This window comes from Tachypleus tridentatus, chromosome 7 (genome assembly GCF_004210375.1).
Source record: "Tachypleus tridentatus isolate NWPU-2018 chromosome 7, ASM421037v1, whole genome shotgun sequence".
Taxonomy (NCBI): Eukaryota; Metazoa; Arthropoda; class Merostomata; order Xiphosura; family Limulidae; genus Tachypleus; species Tachypleus tridentatus.
The window spans coordinates 89,451,617-89,475,784 of NC_134831.1; the positions used below are offsets into that span (position 1 = coordinate 89,451,617).

Below are 24,168 nucleotides of genomic sequence, written 5' to 3' on the forward strand. Positions count from 1 at the left end.
ATATGATTCATAAGACATGGTGCTATTGTAGTAACAAGGTTCTTATGATTCACAAGACATGGCGCTACTGTAGTAACAAGGTTCATATGATTCACAAGACATGGTGCTACTGTAGTAACAAGGTTCATATGATTCAGTATAAATGGTGCTACTGTAGTAACAAGGTTCATATGATTCACAAGACATGGTGCTACTGTAGTAACAAGGTTCATATGATTCACAAGACATGGTGCTACTGTAGTAACAAGGTTCTTATGATTCACAAGACATGGTGCTACTGTAGTAACAAGGTTCATATGATTCACAAGACATGGCGCTACTGTAGTAACAAGGTTCATATTTTATATTACTTCCTATGATCATATGATAGAAAAGATTTAATTTTAAATTACTATTTATGATCACGTTATAACTATGTAACACAAATTTTGTTCCTGGATAATATGTGTTATTTCTTAATTGCTTATGTTGTAAAAGTACAGAAAATGGCCATTATTCCCTTAACTTTGCTTTTGTGACCTGGATAATGAAATTTAGAAATTAACTTATTTTCTAGGTAAAAAAGGGTAAATTTGCACATTTTCATTCACATAAGGTCTGAATAAAACAACATATGAATCAAGATTTACATGTATTTATTCTAAAGTTACACAAACATGTTTAGAAGTGAGTAGTTTTTCGCTATTTGCGACTGTAATGTAAATCACTTTCTCGTACCAGTCCCCAAATATAGTCTCCCGTATATTTTTGTTATACACTCTTTGGTAACAGCGTTCAAAGTCCAGTATATCTTGGTGGAAGCGCTCGCCTTGTTCCTCTGAGTATGTTCCCATGTTACCCTTGAATTTATCAAGATGAACATCAAGGATATGGACTTTCAGGGACATCTTGCAGCCCATTTTGCTGTAGTTCTTCACCAGAGCCTGAACCAGTTTCACACAATTTTCGGCCTTGTGGTTGCTCAAGAAAACATGAACCACTACAACAAAGCTGCTCCAAGCTTTTTTCCCTTCCTACTGAACTTCTTGGGAAATTATGTGCACTCCAGGATTTTTATTTGTGGTCCAACGAAGACACCAACTTTGACCTTTGCCTCAGGTAGCTTAGGGAAGAAGTCTCGAAGGTACTTGAACGCTGCAGACTTCTTATCAAGAGCTGTGACAAATTGTTTCATAAGACTCAGTTTTATGTGCAATGATGGGAACAACACCTTCTGGTGGTCCACTAGTGGCTCACACTTGACATTGCGTCTTCCCACAGAGAACTCGGTCCGTTGTGGCCAGTGCTTTCTGTTGTAGCGCGCTGCGGTGTCCCTGCTGTTCCAAAGGCAAAGATAACAGGGAAACATAGTAAAGTCTACTTAGAGACCCATCAGGAATGTCACCATTTTGAAGTCTCTGATAACCTCCCAGCCATACTCATCATACTTCAAGGCTTCTAACAAGGTCTTAACGCTGTTGTATTCCTCTTTGAGGTGCACCGAATGAGTCAGGGGAAGAAACGGATACTCATTCCCGTTATGGAGCAGCACAGCTTTGAGACTTCTGGATAAGCTATCAATGGAGAGGCGCCACTCGTTCGGGTTACAGACAATTTCAATTGCTTTGCACAGACCGGATACATTGCGGCAGAAGCAGGCACTCCGAAATTTTCCTTGTAGGCTTCACACATTTTAGTAGATGCTGTCACAGAGTACTTTTACGCTCTTGTCTTGATAAATTAGCCACATACATAGCAGAATGTGTCTGGAGAATGCTTGCAGCTTCTTGATGCTATCTCTGATAAAATCAGTTAGGTCTATTTGTTCAATTAGGCAGTTAGAACTAAACTGAAGTGGTGAGTGGTGAGCTCCTGTATATATATTACTATGGAAAGGTCTACAACAGTCTAGAAAGTTCTTGGAAATTCTTGTAAGTCCGAAAAAAATCTCTATCAGATACTCAGCACTGAATCTACCTGGAATGTTCTGCAAAATAGATAAATTTGAAAATTTCATTACCCAGGTAAGAAAAGCAAAGTTTGAAAAATAGGTCTTTTCCATTTACTTTAGGCATAAGCAATTGGGAAATAACACTTTCTATCCAGGAATAAGAAAAAGTAAAAATTTTCTTACATAGTGTAATAAACAGTTCACAGCTTTAGTTCTGTCTATGGTAATAGGGTAGAATTTTTTTTTTGAATTTCGCGCAAAGATACACGAGGGTTATCTACGCTAGCTCCCTAATTTTGCAGCGTAAGACTAGAGGAAAGACAGCTAGTCATCATCACCCACCGCCAGTTCTTGGGCTACTCTTTTACTAACAAATAGTGAGATTGATCGTAATATTATAACGCCCTCAAGGCTGAAAGGGTGAGCATGCTTGGTGCGACGTGAATTCGAACCCGCGACCCTCGGATTATGAGTCGAACGCCTTAAACCACCTAGAGTAGAAAAGGACTGGTGAAGACATGAAATATGCTGATTCACTTTATTTTATCACTGCAGATGTCCTTGATTTATTGACTTTCAATATCTAATGTTCTTTTCTTTTCTTGTACTTGTAGAATGGTTTACACACTTTATCTATTCAAAGAATATTAACTGCACACGACGGTTATCTTGAATAATCTCGTGACTGTGTCCGTTTCTCGCATCGTCATCTCGTGGTATATAGTCTGCATTAAACCAATTTCTTGTACTAGAGCAAAACATTGAGGCAAGAACTGGAAGTATACTACACGTTATTGTCTGTTGCCTTGTACAAGAACAACCATGACTATTGACTTATACGAAATGCCAGCTAGCGGGCCTTGCCGAGCAGTCCGAATGGTTGCTAAAATTATCGGTGTGGATTTGAATTTGAAAGAAGTCAATTTAAGAGCTGGCGATCAAAACAAACCGGAATTCGTAAAGGTAAGTTTAAGATATAATAAATCCATCCTTTCACTTGGAGTAACTTGTGTCTTATTTATTATAAAATAATTTCAAGATTTTCTGCTTCTTGAATGGGAAATTTCTGCAAGTTTCAAATGAGGTCAGACTTTCTTGTAACATATTTACGATACCTCACCTCATGATGCCCAGGGTCATTATTATTATGGATGTAACATCCAAAGTTTGGAAACCTAATGTTACAAGTTACCTTACAACGTCAGATTGTAACATTTGTGTTGACTTTATTCCAGATGAATCCTCAACATTGTGTGCCAACCATTGACGACGCAGGATTTTACCTGTGGGAAAGGTTAGTACAAAAGATCTTACCTACACTAAAATGTTAGAGGGAGTATTAGAGTTACACGTGAGAAATATTAGTGTAAAAAAATCCTACCTACACCAAACTGTTAGAGGAAATATTGGAGTTATATGTGGGAAAGGCTAGAGTGAAAAACCCTACTTACACTAAACTGTTAGAGGAAATGCAACAGTTACCTGTGGGAAAGGTACACTAAACTGTTAGAGAAAAGATCAGTTACCTGTGGGAAAGGTACAATAGACTGTTAGAGAAAAGATCAGTTACCTGTGGGAAAGGTACACTAAACTGTTAGAGAAAAGATCAGTTACCTGTGGGAAAGGTACACTAAACTGTTAGAGAAAAGATCAGTTACCTGTGGGAAAGGTACACTAAACTGTTAGAGAAAAGATCAGTTACCTGTGGGAAAGGTACAATAAACTGTTAGAGGAAATGCAACAGTTACCTGTGGGAAAGGTACACTAAACTGTTAGAGAAAAGATCAGTTACCTGTGGGAAAGGTACAATAAACTGTTAGAGGAAATGCAACAGTTACCTGTGGGAAAGGTACACTAAACTGTTAGAGAAAAGATCAGTTACCTGTAGGAAAGGTACAATAAACTGTTAGAGAAAAGATCAGTTACCTGTGGGAAAGGTACATTAACCTGTTAGAGGAAATGCAACAGTTACCTGTGGGAAAGGTACACTAAACTGTTAGAGAAAAGATCAGTTACCTGTGGGAAAGGTACAATAAACTGTTAGAGGAAATGCAACAGTTACCTGTGGGAAAGGTACACTAAACTGTTAGAGGAAATGCAACAGTTACCTGTGGGAAAGGTACACTAAACTGTTAGAGAAAAGATCAGTTACCTGTGGGAAAGGTACAATAAACTGTTAGAGAAAAGATCAGTTACCTGTGGGAAAGGTACAATAAACTGTTAGAGAAAAGATCAGTTACCTGTGGGAAAGGTACACTAAACTGTTAGAGAAAAGATCAGTTACCTGTGGGAAAGGTACAATAAACTGTTAGAGAAAAGATCAGTTACCTGTGGGAAAGGTACACTAAACTGTTAGAGAAAAGATCAGTTACCTGTGGGACTTACATTTGATTTGTAGATAAAATGTTAAATGTATGTGGGAAAAGAAAGTAACACTGTATACGGTAAGGAAGGCTAGAACAGTTAATTTAACGTGTGCTTTTTTTTTATTAGCCGAGCTATCATGAAGTACTTAGTCAATAAATATTCTCCAGAAAGCTCCCTCTATCCTAAAGACGCCCAGAAGAGGGCAGTAGTTGATAGGATGCTGTTCTTTGATTTGGGAACTCTGTACAAAGCTCAAGGAGAGTTTTTTGTAAGTAAATTTTCTATTCATAGTATGCATAAACAACCATTACAGTTTCAGTGCAAAGCTTATAACACTGATATTTGGTTTCGATACCAGTGATGAGCAGAGCACAATCTACTGTGTATCTTTGTGTTTAACGTGAAACACACTAATTTAGTATAAGATTATGTATATGATCCCCGTGTATTCAACTTCTGAAACTAAGGGTTTATTTGGACCAGGTTTCAATTTTTGGTGCGATTATCGTTCTTAAGGTAAAGTGCCTAAGCTTTTCATTGCTTGATTTTACACTTTGAAATAACAGTCTACTAAATAAATAGTTAGTTGTTCTATAGAGTTTCAAACGTACAAACTGGACAAGAAAACAGTTCCAGCCACAGTACATCAGTTCAATATATGATACTTTAAATAGAAAAGAAAGTTGGTCTAATTTACCTTTATGGCTAATGTTTTAATTATTGAGAACGAATACATCAGAAATCGACACGTAGAAGTAGACAAACATTTTAGAGAAAAATAAAACCATAAGGAGAAAACTGTTTTTTTTAAAACATCTATCAACAGTAATGGACCACGATCATTATAACAATGTTTTCTTACAAGCGCGATAACAATGAATAATTAACGTAAAAGTACATGAATTGCCAAAGACATATATAAAAGTTGTAAATGTTTTAAACCAAATGATGTAACGGATCCAGAAAACACAGTTGTGGATCAATAGCCGTAGATAATTTCACAATCCAGTTGATATGTTTTCCCCAACTTTTCAAAGATTAGGTATTGTTTAATGTTGTTACTCTTGTTGTATTAACCCCCTTCCCCAGAAGCTTCCAATGGTTGATGTTGTTATTCTTGTTGTAATTATCCCCTCCCCCAGAAGCTTCCAATGGTTGATGTTGTTATTCTTGTTGTAATTATCCCCTTCCCCAGAAGCTTCAAATGGTTGATGTTGTTATTCTTGTTGTAATTATCCCCTCCCCCAGAAGCTTCAAATGGTTGATGTTGTTACTCTCTTTGTATTATTAATCCCCTCCCCAGAAGCTTCCAATGGTTGATGTTCTTACTCTAGTTGTATTAATCCCCAGAAGCTTCCCATGGTTGATGTCGTTACTCTTGTTGTATTAAACTTCTCCCCCAGAAGCTTCCAATGATTGATGTTGTTACTCTTGTTGTATTAAACTCCTCCCCCAGAAGCTTAAAATGGTTGATGTTGTTACTATTGTTGTATTAATTCCTTTCCCCAGAAGCTTCCAATGGTTGAGGCGTATTTAACGTTCTTCCTATTACAGTACCCACAAATTTTTCATGGACAAGCCCCAGACTCAGAAAAAGAAAATAATTACAAAACTGCTTTGGGCTACCTGGAGAAGTACCTGGAGAAATCTTCCTACGTAGCCGGAGATCAACTAACCCTAGCTGACATTTCCATCATGGCGTCTCTCTCAATGATGGAAGTGAGTGTCAGTGTACAGATATTTAAATTTTCCTAAATACAGCTTAGACTTAAAAGACGTCTTTTAACAAGTAAAATGTTTCAAATAATGATGTTTATAACCTCAACGGCCAAGGTAGTTTTAAATTGATGTGTTACCGTTTAAACAAATTATTGTAAGCTCATTTACTTCAAAGTTAGGCTAATTTTATTTATTTATTAATTATCATGGGAAAATAAAAATAATATTTAAAACATTAATATGCTGATAGTTATATAAAAATTAAACTCTTGAGAAGTGTTTATTTGTTTAACTTCCTGTTGAGACTGGTCAACAGTAAATCATATTCTTTCACCAACAAGTGTTTCATTCCGACAACTGATAAAACAAAAAACCAGGGTTCGATACCTGTGATAGGCATAGCACAGTTTGTCCATTGCGTAGTTGTGGTCTTAACAACAAACAAATACACATAGTTTCAAGTTCAATGGAATCTATCCTTAACTTATTTCAATTTTTTCTTTCCTGTAGGTACTGGATTACGATTTCAGTAACTATCCTAAAATTACTGCTTGGATTTCTAATATGAAACAGGAAATTCCAGATTATAAGGAAGTAAATGACGAACCCCTTGAAGTCTTCAAGAACTGGGTAAAAAATCGGCGGGCTTCGTAAAGATAACACTGGTTCAAACTGATGTACATGTGTAACCCCATGAATAATTTTAAAACTGTGTAACTCTCTAGCACATTGTAATAAGAGGAATAAAATTTGTTTGAGATATTTGCACAAAACTATACAGAGGTTAACATTTTTGATGTATTAACTGATACACTAGAGGGAAGACATCACCAACTCTTAGGCAAGTCTTGTCTCACTAAAATGTTAAATTGATAGATATAGAAAACACATTTAGTCAACGTTAATCAATGTTAATTCTTGGGTTACTTTTTTCTAGTCAAAATGTTAAATTTGACCGTCACGATTGCAAAGCGTAGAGTTCAAACCATCACATAACGGCCGGGTAACCTAAGGAACTACAAAGATGAAGTGAACCTTAGAAATAAAACACATTCTTTTTAAAGTTAGCGCATCTACTGATCGGTTCCTACAATATTTTCTTTCAGTAATGTTAGAGTATTTGAATATTTACGTGAGTAGAATTACATACAATGTTCCAGACCTAAAATTAGAATATTTCCTGCAAGTGTGGAATAACTAAGCAAAAACTCAAACTATGGAGTAGTAAGTATCATATGGAGTAGTAAGTACCATATGGAGTAGTAAGTGTCATATGGAGTAGTAAGTATCATATGGAGTAGTAAGTACCATATGGAGTAGTAAGTATCATATGGAGTATTAAGTACCATATGGAGTAGTAAGTATCATATGGAGTAGTAATTACCATATGGAGTAGTAAGTGTCATATGGAGTAGTAAGTACCATACGGAGTAGTAAGTACCATATGGAGTAGTAAGTATCATATGGAGTATTAAGTACCATATGGAGTAGTAAGTATCATATGGAGTTGTAAGTACCATATGGGTAGTAAGTATCATATGGAGTAGTGAGTACCATATGGAGTAGTAAGTATCATATGGAGTAGTAAGTACCATATGGAGTAGTAAGTATCATATGAAGTAGTAAGTGCCATATGGAGTAGTAAGTATCATATGGAGTAGTTAGTACCATATGGAGTAGTAAGTACCATAGTCGTTCACAGTTATTATTTTTTCCCACAAAATCTTGAAGAGGTGTCAAAGGTTTTCTATAAATAGTGAAATAGGAAATACGACTTTCCGAAACTATTTGCTACTTTATGTCAGGTGTCGTTTCATAACGTTTTATCTCTGCCTCTTCCACAGTAGCTTAGTGGTAAGTCTGAGGGCTGACAACACTGATTACTGGGTATCGACACTCGTAGTGGGCTGAAGTCGGTTAGAGTATTGTATAGTTTTCAGTTTAACAACCAAAAAAAAAAAAAAAGGGAATCTAGTGCCATCTTGTGGTATGCTGTCTGAGTTATTTTTACATTTTGAAGCACAGCCATCAGTGATCGCTAGAACTATGAAGAACTAGTGAGCTCTGTGTTTAAAACTGTAACCGCTTCCATGACAACCAGCCGGGTTAACGCAGTTTATGAAATTCATAATATGTAAAATGTCGTTGCATGTTCCCGTGTACGTGCTGGTGCCAGGCGTATAATCAAAAGGCACTCTATATTAAAGAGTCATATTAAAATGTATAAAACGTTGGGTAAAAAAAAGTAGCTACATCGATATATGCTTTCGTCAACTAATTGCAAGTAAAACGACTGGTTATAACAAACCCGTTGCCATGGTAACGTTTCCATTGTCGAAGGTGTTTCATACAGTGATATCCAGTAACAATGGACGTTGTACTTGTACATTTCGTTTTTGAGACTAGTTCGTGTCCACAAGACACGTGTGCATGTGTCACAACTGTGGAACGTTTCCTAACAGTGTTTGTTTTTTAACTCACCGTATAATAACCTAAAATAATTTAGTTGCTTGAATGATGTTATAGTCTTGTGTCTAATTTGATATTTGTTGTTATACAATGTTTAATAATTTTCTCATAGTTTTTTTTTTTTTAACTGAAGGTTTAATTACAAGTACAAGTTGTGACACAATGTTCTGTGGGTATTAACGTACCAGCTTGTGCTGCTGAGTTCTTTCTGTTTATCTACTCTTTAACATTTATAAATATGTTATAATTCAGTAAAATATGGTAACAAAAATGTAAATATAAATAACTTATTATCAAACACTAACACTAACCACGTAAATAACAATTAACTTTTATCAAAGTGTTTTTAACTGTTCTCACTGATTAAGGTCTACTAATTTATCATTTAAGTTACTCCCAGTGTAAGTGGGGTTTTCGATCATAATCCCAACGTTCTGTGTGTTCAAGAAATTTACATTGATTCTGATTCATATACTAAACTGAAATTGCTAGCATGGTAAAATATAATATAATATAATATAATATAATATAATATAATATAATATAATATAATATAATATAATATAATATAATATAATATAATATAATGTAATATAATATAATATAATATAATATAATATAATATAATATAATATAATATATACATTAAACAAGTTAGACAAAACTGTTAACAAATGCTCCTCCAGTGACTCAGTAATATTTTTGTTTGTTATGTTTTAAATCAAAGTTCTTAAATCTGTAAAGATACCGATGTCCCACTGGTGGACCATGTGTATAATTACAGATTTACAATGTTAAAAAACCGAGTTTCAATAACCGTAGTGGGCATATCACAAACAACTAATTGTTTATTTAGCTTTGCGTTTTAGAAGAAATAGGCAAAAGTGTTAATGATTTAACTTTAGCCAAGAAATAAAAACTAACTTACTTACAAAAATCATAAAACCAATACATTTACTTATCTTTAATGTTTAGTACTAGGAAACCTCTCGGTGGCATAGCGGTATGCCTCCAGACTCCTACCTCTAGAAACTGTGTTTTGATACCCGTGGTAGGCAGAGTCTAGATAGTCAATTGTGCAGCACTGTAATTCTGTTCAAAGAAACAAACAAACTGTAACATAGATGGTCTGTCATGGCCAAGTGATTAAGGTTCTCGACGCCCAGTTTAAGGGTCATAAATTTAAAGTCGTAGGGGCGATGGTCAATCCCACCAAGACGGTAAAAGAGTAACAAGACTTTATGGTGGGTAGTGATTACTAGCTGTCTTTCCTCTAGTATTTCACCCCTGAATTAGGGACGTAAAGCGCAGATAACCCTTACTGAGATTGTATGTGTAACACAATTCAAGTGTGAAGGAAACTAACGGTAAAATCATAAATTAATCTTTTTTCTATAAAATATTCGAAATATTTTTTATATTAAATGCTTCTACTTAAAATTATTGTGTTTCAAGATGACGCATGTTCCTATGTCGGTTGCTAGGGTTAGAATACACTGTAATTAGGGTTAGATGTATTAATACGTTTCATTGATTTATAATTAAAACACTGCATTTTTCTTCTCGAACAAAAGAATAATAAACTTTTTTTAGTCCCAGGTTCAAACACAGATAACAAATTGTAGTACACAAAAAATATATTAACACCAGAAAGACAAGACCACGCTACACAGTTTTCTACGCGGTCTCAAATCGAAATTGCTGCACAACATAGAAAACGTCACTTCCAGTCGTACACAGTAAACAACGAGTTCCCGCTATCGACAAACTCCAAACACGACACGAGACGTTAGGCGACGAGTCCTGACGCAAGGTAACTTGTAAAAGCCGATGTTTCACAGAAAGTAATTGTAAAGCGAGGATAAATAGACAAAGAAATGGTTCTGGATTGTCTCCCGTGTCTCCGGAAGCACAACAGCACAGAGCCCGTGGGTAGCCCAATCGATCTTTATTACTGTGATATCAGTCCGCCTTCTCGGGCAGTTTTAATGACTGCCAGGGAATTTGGCATCAATCTCAACCATATAAAACTGGATCTCATGGCTGGAGAGCACATGAAGACAGAATTTATCAAGGTTTGTACACAGAGAAGCTTTGATACCGACCAGACAATTTTTACTTTAATATTTTTCTTTTGTATATTACGAAATAATACAAAACTCTGTATCTTCATGATAAAACACTCGAATAGTTTATTATAGGTTAGGACTGTGATAAAATACTAATCATATTTCCACTATCTGGCGCAACATTAGGTGCGTCTGGCATAATACATCGCAACGTTTAACAATTCTAGTAACGTTTTCAGCATCTGATGCAGACTTTAAAAAATGGCGTAAAGTTTCAAAATGTTTAACACCAACTGAGTTAACGTTTATAACAACGTTTAAAATTACGTGTAACACCAACTGTATTAACGTTTAATAACAACATTTAATGCCACGTCTAACACCAACTGTCGTAACTTTTAATAACAACATATAAAGCCACATCTAGCACCAACTATTCTAACGTTTAATAACAACGTGTAATGCCACGTTCAACACCAACTGTCTTAACGTTTATAACAACGTGTAATGTCACGTCTAGCACCAACTATTGTAATGTGTAATAAAAACCTGTAATGTCTCGTGTAGCAACAACTGTCATAACGTTTAAGGACAACGTGTAATGCCACGTTACGGACTGCTGTAACGTTTAATAACAATGTGTAATGCCACGTCTAACACCCACTGTCGTAACGTTTAATGACAAAATGTAATGCCACGTGTAACGCCAACTGTCGTAACGTTTGTGAACAATGTGTCATGCCACGTGTAACAGCAACTGTCGTAATATTTAATAACAACGAGTGATGCCATATGTAAAATCAAGTGTCGTAACGTTTAATATCATGTAATGTCACGTGTATTACAGACTGTTGGAACTTTTAATAACGTCAAATGTTACGTCTGACACCAACTGTCGTAACGTTTCTTATGAACGTGTAATGTCACGTTTAACAGAGAGTGTTGTAACGTTTAATGTTAAGTCTAACACAGACTGTCGTAACATTTAATAACGATTGTCAACGTTTAGTAACGTCTTGATATGCTATTAACGATAACGCAACACGACGAAATATTGCTTTTAAATAAGTTTGTGCTTTTAAATAAGGTTGGAAACAAAGAATAGTAGAGTTATTGTGGTTGGTGATGGCTAGCTGCTTTCCCTCTCGTCTAGTCTATCACTCCTGAATAAGGGATTACTGGAACAGACAACTTTTGCTTAGTTTTGCGAGGAATTCTAAAAACTAAAATAAATAGATTTACTGCTTGTTGCGTTTTGTTTACTTGTGATCATACTGTGCTATCGTAGAATTACCATGGTTTCACGAGTTCTTACCAGACTTATGAGAAGTATAAATTGTTAGTTAATGACAGCCATGTTGTACCGTGAAACTGGTAGTGACACCAAACATCCTAAATTTGTTATGAAATATCTTTTAGTTTTTTTTTTTTTTAAGCTCAGATATACTTGTTTTGAAACATTGAAGAGAACTGATACAACTTAATTGTGTTTCAAACATTTATATTGGAATTAATAAAGTACAAGATAAAAGTGAACCCTTCTGTTTGGCGTATGCTTTCTAAAAGTAGCATGTGCAGGCACATTCAGGATTTTTGTTTATACACTTGTTGTGCCTCCTGGTGATTGAAATAATATTTTAAACTTAAGTCACCTTTTTATTTGGTTTATTTAGTTAAACAGTAGGGAATATTAATTAAAATATAGGCCTTCTTTCTGTTGATTTATATAATTTAGGCCTTGCCAGTGTTTATTTGTAGAAGCTAGGTAGTATCAGTATTAATGTATAGAAGCTAGGTATTTTCAGTGTTAATTTATAAATAATACTAAGCTTCTGTACAGATAATAGGCATTATCACTATTAATGTATAGAAGCTAGGCATTATCACTATTAATGTGTAGAAGCTAGGCCTTATCACTATTAATGTGTAGAAGCTAGGCCTTATCACTATTAATGTGTAGAAGCTAGGCCTTATCAGAGTTATTTTATAGACGATAGGCATTATCAGTATTAATATACAGAAGCTACGCTTTATCACTGTGAATTTATAGAAGTTAGACAATACCAACACTTCACTCAAATTTTGATTAGTACATTATAAGTGTTTCTTTGTATTTTAAGGAAATGTTATTTGGAACGCCTGTCTATAAGTTCAACCACTTTAAAATTCCAAGAGCTAAACCTAAATTATACCCTTCCCAGTCATTTAGAATTTCGGCTATTGGATTATATTTAATAAAACAAAAGATCAAATGTTTAATAAATGAATGGCATTGTTGGTAAGCAAGCACGATCTGTTTTAAACATTGACGTCTCGTAAAAATACGAAACTTGACACATACGGGCCTTATTTATACAAAGTTACGTTGGTAAAGTTAGGCTCATACGAGTATATAGCCTTTCTGAACTCTAAATGTTAAAATTAGTTTCTACATCTACATAGTCGACCATAAATTTCAGGTTTAAGGTGACCCAGCCTTTCATAAGCTGTGGTTTTGTATAACATTATTTTTGTGATACAATATTTTCAATTTTATTCGTACATAAGAAAGTTATTTAATATACTTTAAAACATGCACCAGAAACATCTAACCTGTTTCTTACTGTGTTCATATTACCATACTTCACAACATAGACCTCTAGTATTGCTGTATCATCAGATGAAATTACATTGAAAAAGAAACAGAAATGAGATTGTAAGTTTTAAATGTAACTCGACACAGTTTAATCATTAAGATCAGGGCTTCGTTACTGTAAGTTAGTTTATAAGTCTACTTTCTCAATTTTGTTAACGGATTTATGCATATATTTTAATACCAATATTTGTTTTAGTTTGATGCATGTGACGTATACTATTGGATGTATATTGCGCAAATATCGCCTGTTTTCCAAATTTGTAGAAGATTCTCGGGAGCTAGAGACAACAATATGTCTTTTACAAAAACGCTAGTGGGTTTTCGAGCATTGTTCAAACTTCGAGAAACTCGCTTTAAACTATACAAATCGATTACAGCAAATATATTATAAGCCTTCGAAGCTGTAATTGTGACCAACACGTATTGTTTGTTTGTTTTCAATTTCGCGCAAAGTTACTCAAGGGCTATCTGCGCTAGCCGTCCCTAATTTAGCAGTGTAAGACTAGAGGGAAGGCAGCTAGTCAACACCACCCACCGCCAACTCTTGGGTTACTATTTTACCAATGAATAGTGGGATTGAACAACGACCCTTGAATCACGAATCGAACGCTTTAACCCACTTGGCCATGTCAGACCTAACACTTATTAAGCGGAAAACTACAGAATGTCATCAGGAATGTTTATAAATTTCGAACGTTACAAACCGTTCAACTTCAGTGAATTACTTCAAACATTATTATTTCTACATTGGAACATTAAATGTCTTCTTTGAAAAAAGTCCGCTTGCAACCAGTGTGAGACAAGCCAAGAAAAGACAGCGTTAGATTCGGCGAGGTGTAACAATATCAACTCAGAACAATTATGTTCGTTGTAGATCTGGACCGTCGATAAAATATTCACTTATAAATAGACCAGATTTAAGACCTAGTATTTGTAGGGCCCAGCATGGCCAAGCGTGTTTAGGCGTGCGATTCGTAATCTGAGGGTCGAGGGTTCGCATCCCTGTCGCGCCAAACATGCTCGCCCTCCCAGCCGTGGGGCGTTATAATGTGACGGTCAATCCCACTATTCGTTGGTAAAAGAGTAGCCCAAGAGTTGGCGGTGGGTGGTGATGACTAGCTGCCGTCCCTCTAGTCTTACACTACTAAATTAGGGACGGCTAGCACAGATAGCCCTCGAGTAGCTTTGTGCGAAATTAAAAAACAAACAAACAAACAGTATTTGTAAGTTTGTAGAACTCTTGTACGTAAACCAATATTTGTAATATTGTAATAATCAGTTTTATTATTACTTGTATATTAAAGCATATTTGTGTTCAGAAAGAAAACTGTTTATATTGATCTTTTTGGCAAATATCATAACTTCGATAGATATTGACATTCATTTAACTTCTAAATTCAAATCATATTACTTAGCATAATAAATGGAAGACTCATCTGGGATAAATCATAATACGTAAATCCTGCTGGTGGTACATTGTTTTTTATTCATCTTCTTTTACATTTTATTTATGTGTACCACATCCATGAATTTATATCTTGTCCTCCTTAATACTAGTTATTACACATACTAGATACAAGAACTTGACTCTTGTTATTACATTTACTATATTCATGAATTCAACACTTGTTTTTACATATACTAGAACAACGAACTCGATACATACTAGATCCACAAACTCAATATGTATCTTTCCACATACTAGATACACGATCCCAACACTTGTTTCAATACGTACAAAATCTACAAATTCTTTTGTTTCTGCTGAGACTGAGTTCCGTTTCTTTGGTTAAATATCGTTGTACCATGCTGTACTTGGTCTTATAAATTACTCTGACTAAAATGTTACTCCGACATATGTATGCATGGATAGTAGACTATATGTAATTCATCTTTATATGCATACTAAATTGCTTATGTAATATGCCGGATATAGTTAGAGTGTGATAAGCGTTAAGATGTAATCACATCAAAGTTATTTTGATTAACCATGGGTGAGAGCAAAGATCGTGCTGTCCTTCAAAAGGGTATTATAGTGGATGGTTGCCTAGAAGAAGCACGGTCGTCACCGGCTATTTCTTTGATTAGCTTGATAAAGACATCTGTTGTAAGAATATATCTTTAATGAGAGTCAAATGAAGACAGGACTACCATTAAAAATAACCGTGTCCTCAAACTTCTGATAAAGGAAAAAGTTGATTGGATAAATTTGTAAAATGTTAGAGGTGAATTGTGGCCAGGAATTCACTATTTCTAACTCACTACAAAAAGTCTTAAATAGTGAGTATCATGTAGTCTTACAGGTCATATATTTCGCTACATGTTGAGCATAAAAAATCAGAACAATGGAGATAACGAAAGTAGTGAATTGACCTGATGTTTCACACTTTTATGCATCGACAGAAAACTAAACCTGTAAACAAACCACAGAAACATTTATCATTTATCCTGCTTTATGCACAATGGAAATTTTCGAAGATAGAATAATGGTGTGTAAAATATTCTCCTGGCAGTCAATACTGTCACTTGTTACGTTAAATGCACGAGATACATCTAGAGATTACCTGAACATAATTACTTTGATATGCTGGATAAATACTCTCAGTAAACAAAGTCTCTTTCACAGTATTTGTATTGTTTCATGTTAGTATTGTGTTATTCGTGTTTTATCATTTCTACTATATTATTGGTGTTGTATTATTGGTTATGTACAATTGATATTGTATTATTTGTACTGTATCACTGGTATTGTATTTATTTTGTATCATTTGTATTGTCCCTTATTAAATTTAAGATTGTTTTCATGTCTCCAGTTATTTTTTTTTAATTGGCTCAACCAAACTTTTCTACCATTAGGCTATCTATGCAAAGTAAAATGGTCGACAAAGCCGTTATTACTCCTATTACAATTTTATTCAAACTATTTTTCCACATTTTTAAACGATTTTTTGGTGACTTCATATGATCTCCAATTTTCATTAATTCATTGGTCCAGTATGTTGTTTGTATATAAATTCAAACCTAACTCAAAGTAAAACCCTTAGTGTTAAATGATCTTTCAATTGTCAGTCTTTCAGGCTAACTGTTATATAATAACAACTTTCAAAATTAAGCATTTATTTATTTTGTATTATTATATACTTGTAATAACCGGTATTTCAGTGATTTAAAAATTATGATGTGGGACATATAAAGTGAAAATAATTTAATTAATATAATAAATATTTACTCTCGACGTGACGATATATTCTTAGTTTATACATTATATTTCTGTGGTATAAAAATCAAGATTAAATATTAACAAAAATTAATTATTGTTCTATTTTATTCTATTTCAGATTAATTTCATGCATACCGTTCCTACAATTGTTGACGACAAATTTACTCTTTGGGAAAGGTAAATAACTTTATCTGTATTTTCGAGTTCTTTGGTAAGTTACTTTACCGTATTATAGAGTTCTTTGGTAAGTAACTTTACCAGTATTATAGAGTTCTTGGTAAGTAACTTTAGTTGTATTATAGTTGTTGTTTTTTTGTTTCATTTGTTAAACTGTTGTCAAGAAGTTATCCGATTAGGCCTAGCCGCAGTATGATATAAGCTACTGCTATCTATCTAATATTCTCTCATGCGGACCTGAGCTAGCCACCGAGCAAGTCAGACGTGCCAATATGCTATTCCTGAATAGAACGAAACGTTCATCCTCGCCAGTCAGGCCGTTAGTGCCGCCTGTAATCGTCGACGGCTTACCGCCGCACCTCACGCCGTACCAAGTCGCCACGTTGATCGCCAGAGCCAAGCCTGGGGCAACCATCGAACCGTCCAGGACCCGTATTTTACGCCGGGGAGGAATCCTCATCCAACCAGCCACTACTGCAGACCAAACGTATCTGTGCCAGCCATGGAACACTGAATTTAAAGTAAGTTGTTCCCCAACGAAAAGTCCAGTCAATCTTTATTCTGTATTCCTCAGGGGGGCGTCGACCCATCAATTCAACCAGAAGAAATTAGACAAACCATAGAACCCCAAATACAAGCCAAGGTATACGCAGTTCATCGAATTTATTCTAAGAACAGTAATCATCCCACACACTTCATGAAGATAGTGACAACATCGAAGTACAGTGCCGACTGTATTTTACGAGATGGCTGCTATTATCATATATTTCATTTTAGACCCGAACGCCCACATCGACGACCACTCAAGAATGGTTCAAACCAAGCACCCAGATATCGTAAACAACCAACGGAAATCTTCCAACAGGAAAATACCAAAATACCGCCGATTCCAGACCATATTAGAAGAAACACGAAGACGGATTCAGACAACCCGACTCAGAAGAAGACAACACCCATTGTTGGCAACACGCCAAGTTGCAGTAGATCAAGAAAGAAAAAGGACAGTTCCTGCCAGACTTCAATCCCAGTTCCACAGAACTCAACAACCAGCCAGACTCAAACCATTACGAAGATAACCATCGACGCGACAGCACAAACTGAAAAACAATCTACCTCCACGCAGAAAACTCAAACCAAAATCTCGAGAAGAAACAAAGCATCACAGACCAGCGAAGAACAACTCACCGAAGAACAGCCAGTAGTTCCACCACCAAGGCCACGTTTCTCAGTTGCACCAATGGGCTTCAAGTGTGGAAACAAGTTCATGATGAAGTTGCCACCCGATCTCCAAGACTGCAGCTAACAGTTTTCACGTACACCATCAACGTAGTTCATCAGTTTTTTTTTGTTTTTTTTTTATTAATTTAGTATTGTTTTTTGTTTTTTTTCTCTTTCCCAGCGACTTCCGGGCACGGTCTGGGTAGACTATTCGGCGCCCAGGCCGTGAAAGTGGGTTTTCTCGGGGTACTCCCGTTTCCCCCCACAGCAAAATCTCTGGCATCGGACCTGTAGGTCCCAGCCTCATTCTGAAAAGGGCCGTTTACCCAGTCAAGGGTATCTAATCAATTACAGTAAATTTTAAAAAACCAATTCGCCAGCCGCCAGGGTTCTCCATCCTCGAGCTAAAGTCTGGCTCACTTCACTTTCGCTGCTTTCGTCCAGTTCTCCCGTCCTTCCTCTCACTCACAAATATTTTTGAAATGTTAAAAATAAAGTAAAAATTCCATGGATATTTTAAAACATTTCTCACGTAAGGGGACGAAGAGGAACTATAAAGTTCCTGAACACCCCAGTTGGAGAGAGAACTCTTCTGATTTCTCTCTCTCTAAACTGAACCCCCTGCCACGTTAGTTTAGTTTAGTTTAGTTTAATATTCTCTATCTTAGCGTTTGTTTGGGTGTTTATGAAAGTGTTTTTATTTGTTTAAAACCAAATACTTTTCTTAGTGATTTAAATAGTTCAATGCTACTGTTTTTTCGCAATCTGGTAAAAGGTTTTACCCTGAATTGCATTTTAAGATAATAGTTTAAAATATCTTGATTTTGAGATATTAAAAAAAAATGTAACACACAGGTAAAACACAATTACGTATTAATGATGAGAAAGGATAAAAAATTAATTTTAAAATTGTCGTAATAAATCCCTCTGTCACCATTTCTACGATCGCCGTGTCTTGATAATTACAGTAATATAATATACAGAAGATTGTGGGTGTTTTTAGAATTTTGCCATTTAACTCATACAAAAATAATAACCAATAACTTAAAAACTGACAATTTTATATACAATTATTTATATTTTTTAAAAAGATAACTAAAAAAAACAGCTGCTTATCACAGGTCGACAGCTCTCTAATAATAATTATTACCCAATACTATTTCAAACAGTTTTGGATAAGAATTATTCACTGTTACGATTTAAATTGGAAAAGCTAGTGAATTCTCGCCGAACAGTGGGCATAAAGCTTGTAAGAGAAACCACATTAATTTTTAATGTCTCTTTTTTACCAAATTCAGTTTAGCTTTTCCAGTACGAATTCAAAATCAGAGACAGGTAAAAATATAATTTCAGCTTTGTCTTATGTCTCCCCCAAAAACCACTGCTCTACAGTAGAAGCTTTTCCTTCACTACCAAAACTCATGAGTTGGGTTGGATATATACAGATTATTCCTCAAAACAGTTTTATGTATGCGATATAACACTGTAGAAACTTATGATTTGAACACCAAAAGATGCGAAGAATTAGAAACTAATAGGCCTACAACGTGTCATAACGTTGGTTATTAATTTGTCCTTGTAAAAGTGTAAAAGTGAAATTGTATACAAAATAAGTTGCGACTTATGTAGAGTAAATGGTAGGTTTTCTTTTAATCAGTGATGTCGAGAAACCCACTTGTTGAGAAATTTATATGCAAAAACGGCTCGTTTGGGTTGAGAAAATATTTTACATAGAAGAGCGAACAACGTTTCGACCTTCTTCGGTCATCGTCAGGTTCACAAAGAAAGAGGTAACTGACCGAAAGCTGACCACATGTTTGAAAGGGGTTGTGTAACTGAGTGTCGGAATGTAGAGGGCGGTGTTAGATATTTGAATATATAATTTTATATATATTCAATTATATATATAATATATATTTTATATATATTCAATTACGTATATATATTCAATTATATATATATAATATATATTTTATATATATTCAATTATATATATAATATATATTTTATATATATTCAATTATATATATAATATATATTTTATATATATTCAATTACGTATATATATTCAATTATATATATGGAATATATATAAAATATATATATATTTATATATATTCAATTACGTATATATATTCAATTATATATATAATATATATTTTATTACGTATATATATTCAATTATATATATAATATATATTTTATATATATTCAATTACGTATATATATTCAATTATATATATGTAATATATATTTTATATATATTCAATTATATATATAATATATATTTTATATATATTCAATTACGTATATATATTCAATTACGTATATATATTCAATTATATATATAATATATATTTTATATATATTCAATTACGTATATATATTCAATTACGTATATATATTCAATTATATATATAATATATATTTTATATATATTCAATTACGTATATATATTCAATTATATATATGTAATATATATTTTATATATATTCAATTATATATATAATATATATTTTATTTTTGAACCTTTCTTTGTGAACCTGACGATGACCGAAGAAGGTCGAAACGTTGTTCGCTCTTCTATGTAAAATATTTTCTCAACCCAAACGAGCCGTTTTTGCATATAAATAGGTTTTCTTTTGTTACTTATGCAAACAATGTATCATATATTTTCTAGCTAGGAATACAAACTATACAAACAATAAAATAAACAAGGAAAAATATATTTTTCTTATAATCGAATATATTGATCTTCAATTGCAAAAATGACGTCACCAGTGTTGAATTGAAGAAATAACGGTAAAGTATTCACAGAGTATTCAATTGTACAAAAAACTAGTAAGAATGAAACAAATTCTCTAACGATCACCTATTAAACAATTTCTTATGATGGTTATATATATGTAGAGAGAATATTAATACTAAAGAGTTCAGTAAATGAGTTTATAGATAATATTAATACTAAAGAGTTCAGTAAATTAGTTTATAGATAATATTAATACTAAAGAGTTAAGTAAATTAATTTATAGAGAATATTAATACTAAAGAGTTAAATATATTAATTTATAGATAATATTAATACTATAGAGTTAAGTAAAATAAAACAACATTTAAGACTTACAAAAATTTAAGTAATAGAACCGTAAAGGTACAATATATTTATATTTTGCAGCCATCCAATCATGCTATACTTTTGCAATAAGTACGCACAAAATGATCGGCTGTACCCTTGTGATCCACAAAAGAGGGCGCTAGTAGATAGGATGTTATATTTCGACTTGGGCACCTTGTACAATAGCATTTACAGTTTGGTAGTAAGTATTTTGAAAACACACTAGTACAAAGTTTCAAGTAATCGTGTTCTTTTTAACTTACTAGTAAACAGAAGATAACTACTAAAAATCTTCAATAAAATATATATGTATATTCCGAAAAGGTAATATTTAATGCGTTATTGTAGATTCCAAAAGTGCGTTATTTAAGCTGTTACTGTATTTTTCACAACAGTATTGTTTTACCTCTTATTTTACACTCCACAATTGTATTGTTTAAGTTGTTACTATATATTCCTAAATTGTATTGTCTAACCTGTTACTGTATATTCCGAAACTGTATTGTTCAACTTGTTATTATAGATTACGAAACTGTATTGTTTAAGTTGTTACTATATATTCCGCAACTGTTCTGTTTTACTTGTTATTGTACATTCCACAACTGTATTGTCTAACCTGTTGTTATATATTTCAAAACTATGCTATTTAATTGTCGTTATAGATTCCGAAACTGTTCGGGAAAGTGACTGAAGTTGACACGGATGAAGAAAAGAAACTCCGAGAAGCACTTGTATATTTGGACAGTTTATTGGAGACAACAAATACGTGACAGGAGACTCACTAACTCTGGCAGATATTTCAATACTTGCTAGTCTAACTTTCTTGGAAGTAAGTAACTAAATTAAGGAAACGTTTAGTTTTTCAGCGTTGCTAATTTGAATTTTACAAACAATAAATAAAAACAATATACTTAATGAAAAACATTATAACTTCCACGATAAACATTAAACATTAATTAGGGCTATTTAAAACACCATTAACAATGAAATTTAGTGATAAATGATTGTCATTTAGCATGTATAATTTCAATTCATTGTTTTGGTAGAATCGAACAAATATTATTAGAACTGAAAATATTATAGATGTTGACTAGCTGCCCTTCGTCTAGTCTATCACTATTAATTTAGAAACAGCTAATGCAGATAGCGCTAGAGTAACTTTGCACAGAATTCAGAACAAACCAAACCACTTAGGCCCAGCATGGCCAAGCGTGTTAAGGCGTGCGACTCGAAATCTGAGGGTCGCGGGTTCGCATCCCCGTCGCGCTAAACATGCTCTCCCTTTCAGCCGAGGGGGCGTTATAATGTGACGGTCAATCCCACTATTCGTTGGTAAAAGAGTAGCCCAAGAGTTGGCGGTGGGTGGTGATGACTAGCTGCCTTCCCTCTAGTCTTACACTGCCAAATTAGGGACGGCAAGCGTAGATAGCCCTCGAGTAGCTTTGCGCGAAATTCAACAAACAAACAAACAAACAAAAACAAACCAACCCACCTAGTGGACAGTTTAATAATATATACTATCATAAAATACTGTTACCCTCACACAAATTTCACATCATTCTCTTCTTTAACGTCCAGGTTATAGACTACAAAATTCAAGGTTTCGAAAATGTTCAGGACTGGCTACAACGTTTGGAAAGTGAACTTCCTTATTACAACGAAATCAACAAAAAACCAATAGAGGATTTTAAAGCTGCAAGAAGTTAATTATGGCATTTGTACAGACGTCTACAATTTTATTGTAATCTGTTGTTAGGTTTTAGAAATATTTTATATTTCAATTAAAATACAGTACCGAAAATTATTACATCTCAACGTCTAAATAACTTGACATAGTAATTAAGTTTTGTTATAATAAAAATATTTAAACGAGTTATGAGGTTTAGAATATGAGTGAAGTTTTGTGAAAATTATAGTAGTTATCATATTTAACACCATAAATATATTATATATTCATACATTATTATATCGTATCGAACCACATTTAAATAAGAAATATTAGTTTAAAACACAAAACCTAAACACTAAAATTATTCTTATAGCTCAGAGGTGTTCGAAGCAAAATCTGAAAACGTAAAAAAAACAAAACCAAACGTAAACATATAAAGAACCTAAAACGTATAAACACTAGTACATACAGAACAAATTGTGCACGTGCTAATTCAAAGATAAGCAATTATGTACGGATTTAGTGTCGTATATATTATTTATTTGTGAAATTCGCATTTGGTTTGGAAATATATCATAAATATCTAATAATTATCAACAGATGGCGGCATAAGATGGTTTACTAAATTTGTGATATATTTTTAATTAATTAACCTGTAGAAATTGTGTTTTTATCATATAATCTATATTTTCTTTAACTTTTATTAAGTTGTTGAAAATTTTTAATTTAAATTTGTAGTTTTTAACAGAAGAAAATAAGAATTAGAAAATACTTACGTTCACCTGTATTGTTTGTTGGTGTTAAACCTAAAAAAATCTTGGTATACATTATAAATACACTGACGTTCACTTGTATTGTTTGTCAGTGTTAAACCTAAAAAATATTGGTACACATTATAAATACACTGACGTTCACTTGTATTGTTTGTCAGTGTTAAACCTAAAAAATATTGGTACACATTATAAATACACTGACGTTCACTTGTATTGTTTGTCAGTGTTAAACCTAAAAATCTTGGTATACATTATGGATACACTGACGTTCACTTGTATTGTTTGTTAGTGTTAAACCTAAAAAATCTTGGTATACATTATAAATACACTGACGTTCACTTGTATTGTTTGTCAGTGTTAAACCTAAAAAAATATTGATACACATTATAAATACACTGACGTTCACTTGTGTTGTTTGTCAGTGTTAAACCTAAAAAATCTTGGTACACATTATAAATACACTGACGTTCACTTGTATTGTTTGTCAGTGTTAAACCTAAAAAATCTTGGTACACATTATAAATACACTGACGTTCACTTGTATTGTTTGTCAGTGTTAAACCTAAAAAATCTAGGTACACATTATAAATACACTGACGTTCACTTGTATTGTTTGTCAGTGTTAAACCTAAAAAATCTTGGTACACATTATAAATACACTGACGTTCACTTGTATTGTTTGTCAGTGTTAAACCTAAAAAATCTTGGTACACATTATAAATACACTGACGTTCACTTGTATTGTTTGTTAGTGTTAAACCTAAAAATCTTGGTATATATTATGGATACACTGAGTTTGTTTGTTTA

General features: G+C 33.6%; 3 protein-coding genes across 3 annotated transcripts in view; 2 read left to right on the top strand and 1 right to left on the bottom strand.

Annotated features, from left to right (window-relative positions):
* LOC143256165 (RYamide receptor-like) overlaps positions 1 to 24,168 on the bottom strand; it is a 168,496-nt gene that overhangs the window by 74,306 nt on the left and 70,022 nt on the right. The gene's annotated exons all lie outside the window — the stretch shown is intronic.
* LOC143256163 (glutathione S-transferase 1-like) lies at positions 2,661 to 6,792 on the top strand. The gene is made up of 5 exons (XM_076512990.1): positions 2,661 to 2,893; positions 3,166 to 3,224; positions 4,424 to 4,565; positions 5,852 to 6,016; positions 6,527 to 6,792. Exons 1-5 carry the CDS (start codon positions 2,753 to 2,755, stop codon positions 6,668 to 6,670), a joined length of 651 nt encoding a protein of 216 aa, XP_076369105.1. The 5' UTR covers positions 2,661 to 2,752; the 3' UTR covers positions 6,671 to 6,792.
* LOC143256164 (glutathione S-transferase 1-like) lies at positions 9,754 to 23,863 on the top strand. The gene is made up of 5 exons (XM_076512991.1): positions 9,754 to 10,560; positions 16,528 to 16,586; positions 20,980 to 21,121; positions 21,582 to 21,748; positions 22,498 to 23,863. Exons 1-4 carry the CDS (start codon positions 10,363 to 10,365, stop codon positions 21,687 to 21,689), a joined length of 507 nt encoding a protein of 168 aa, XP_076369106.1. The 5' UTR covers positions 9,754 to 10,362; the 3' UTR covers positions 21,690 to 21,748; positions 22,498 to 23,863.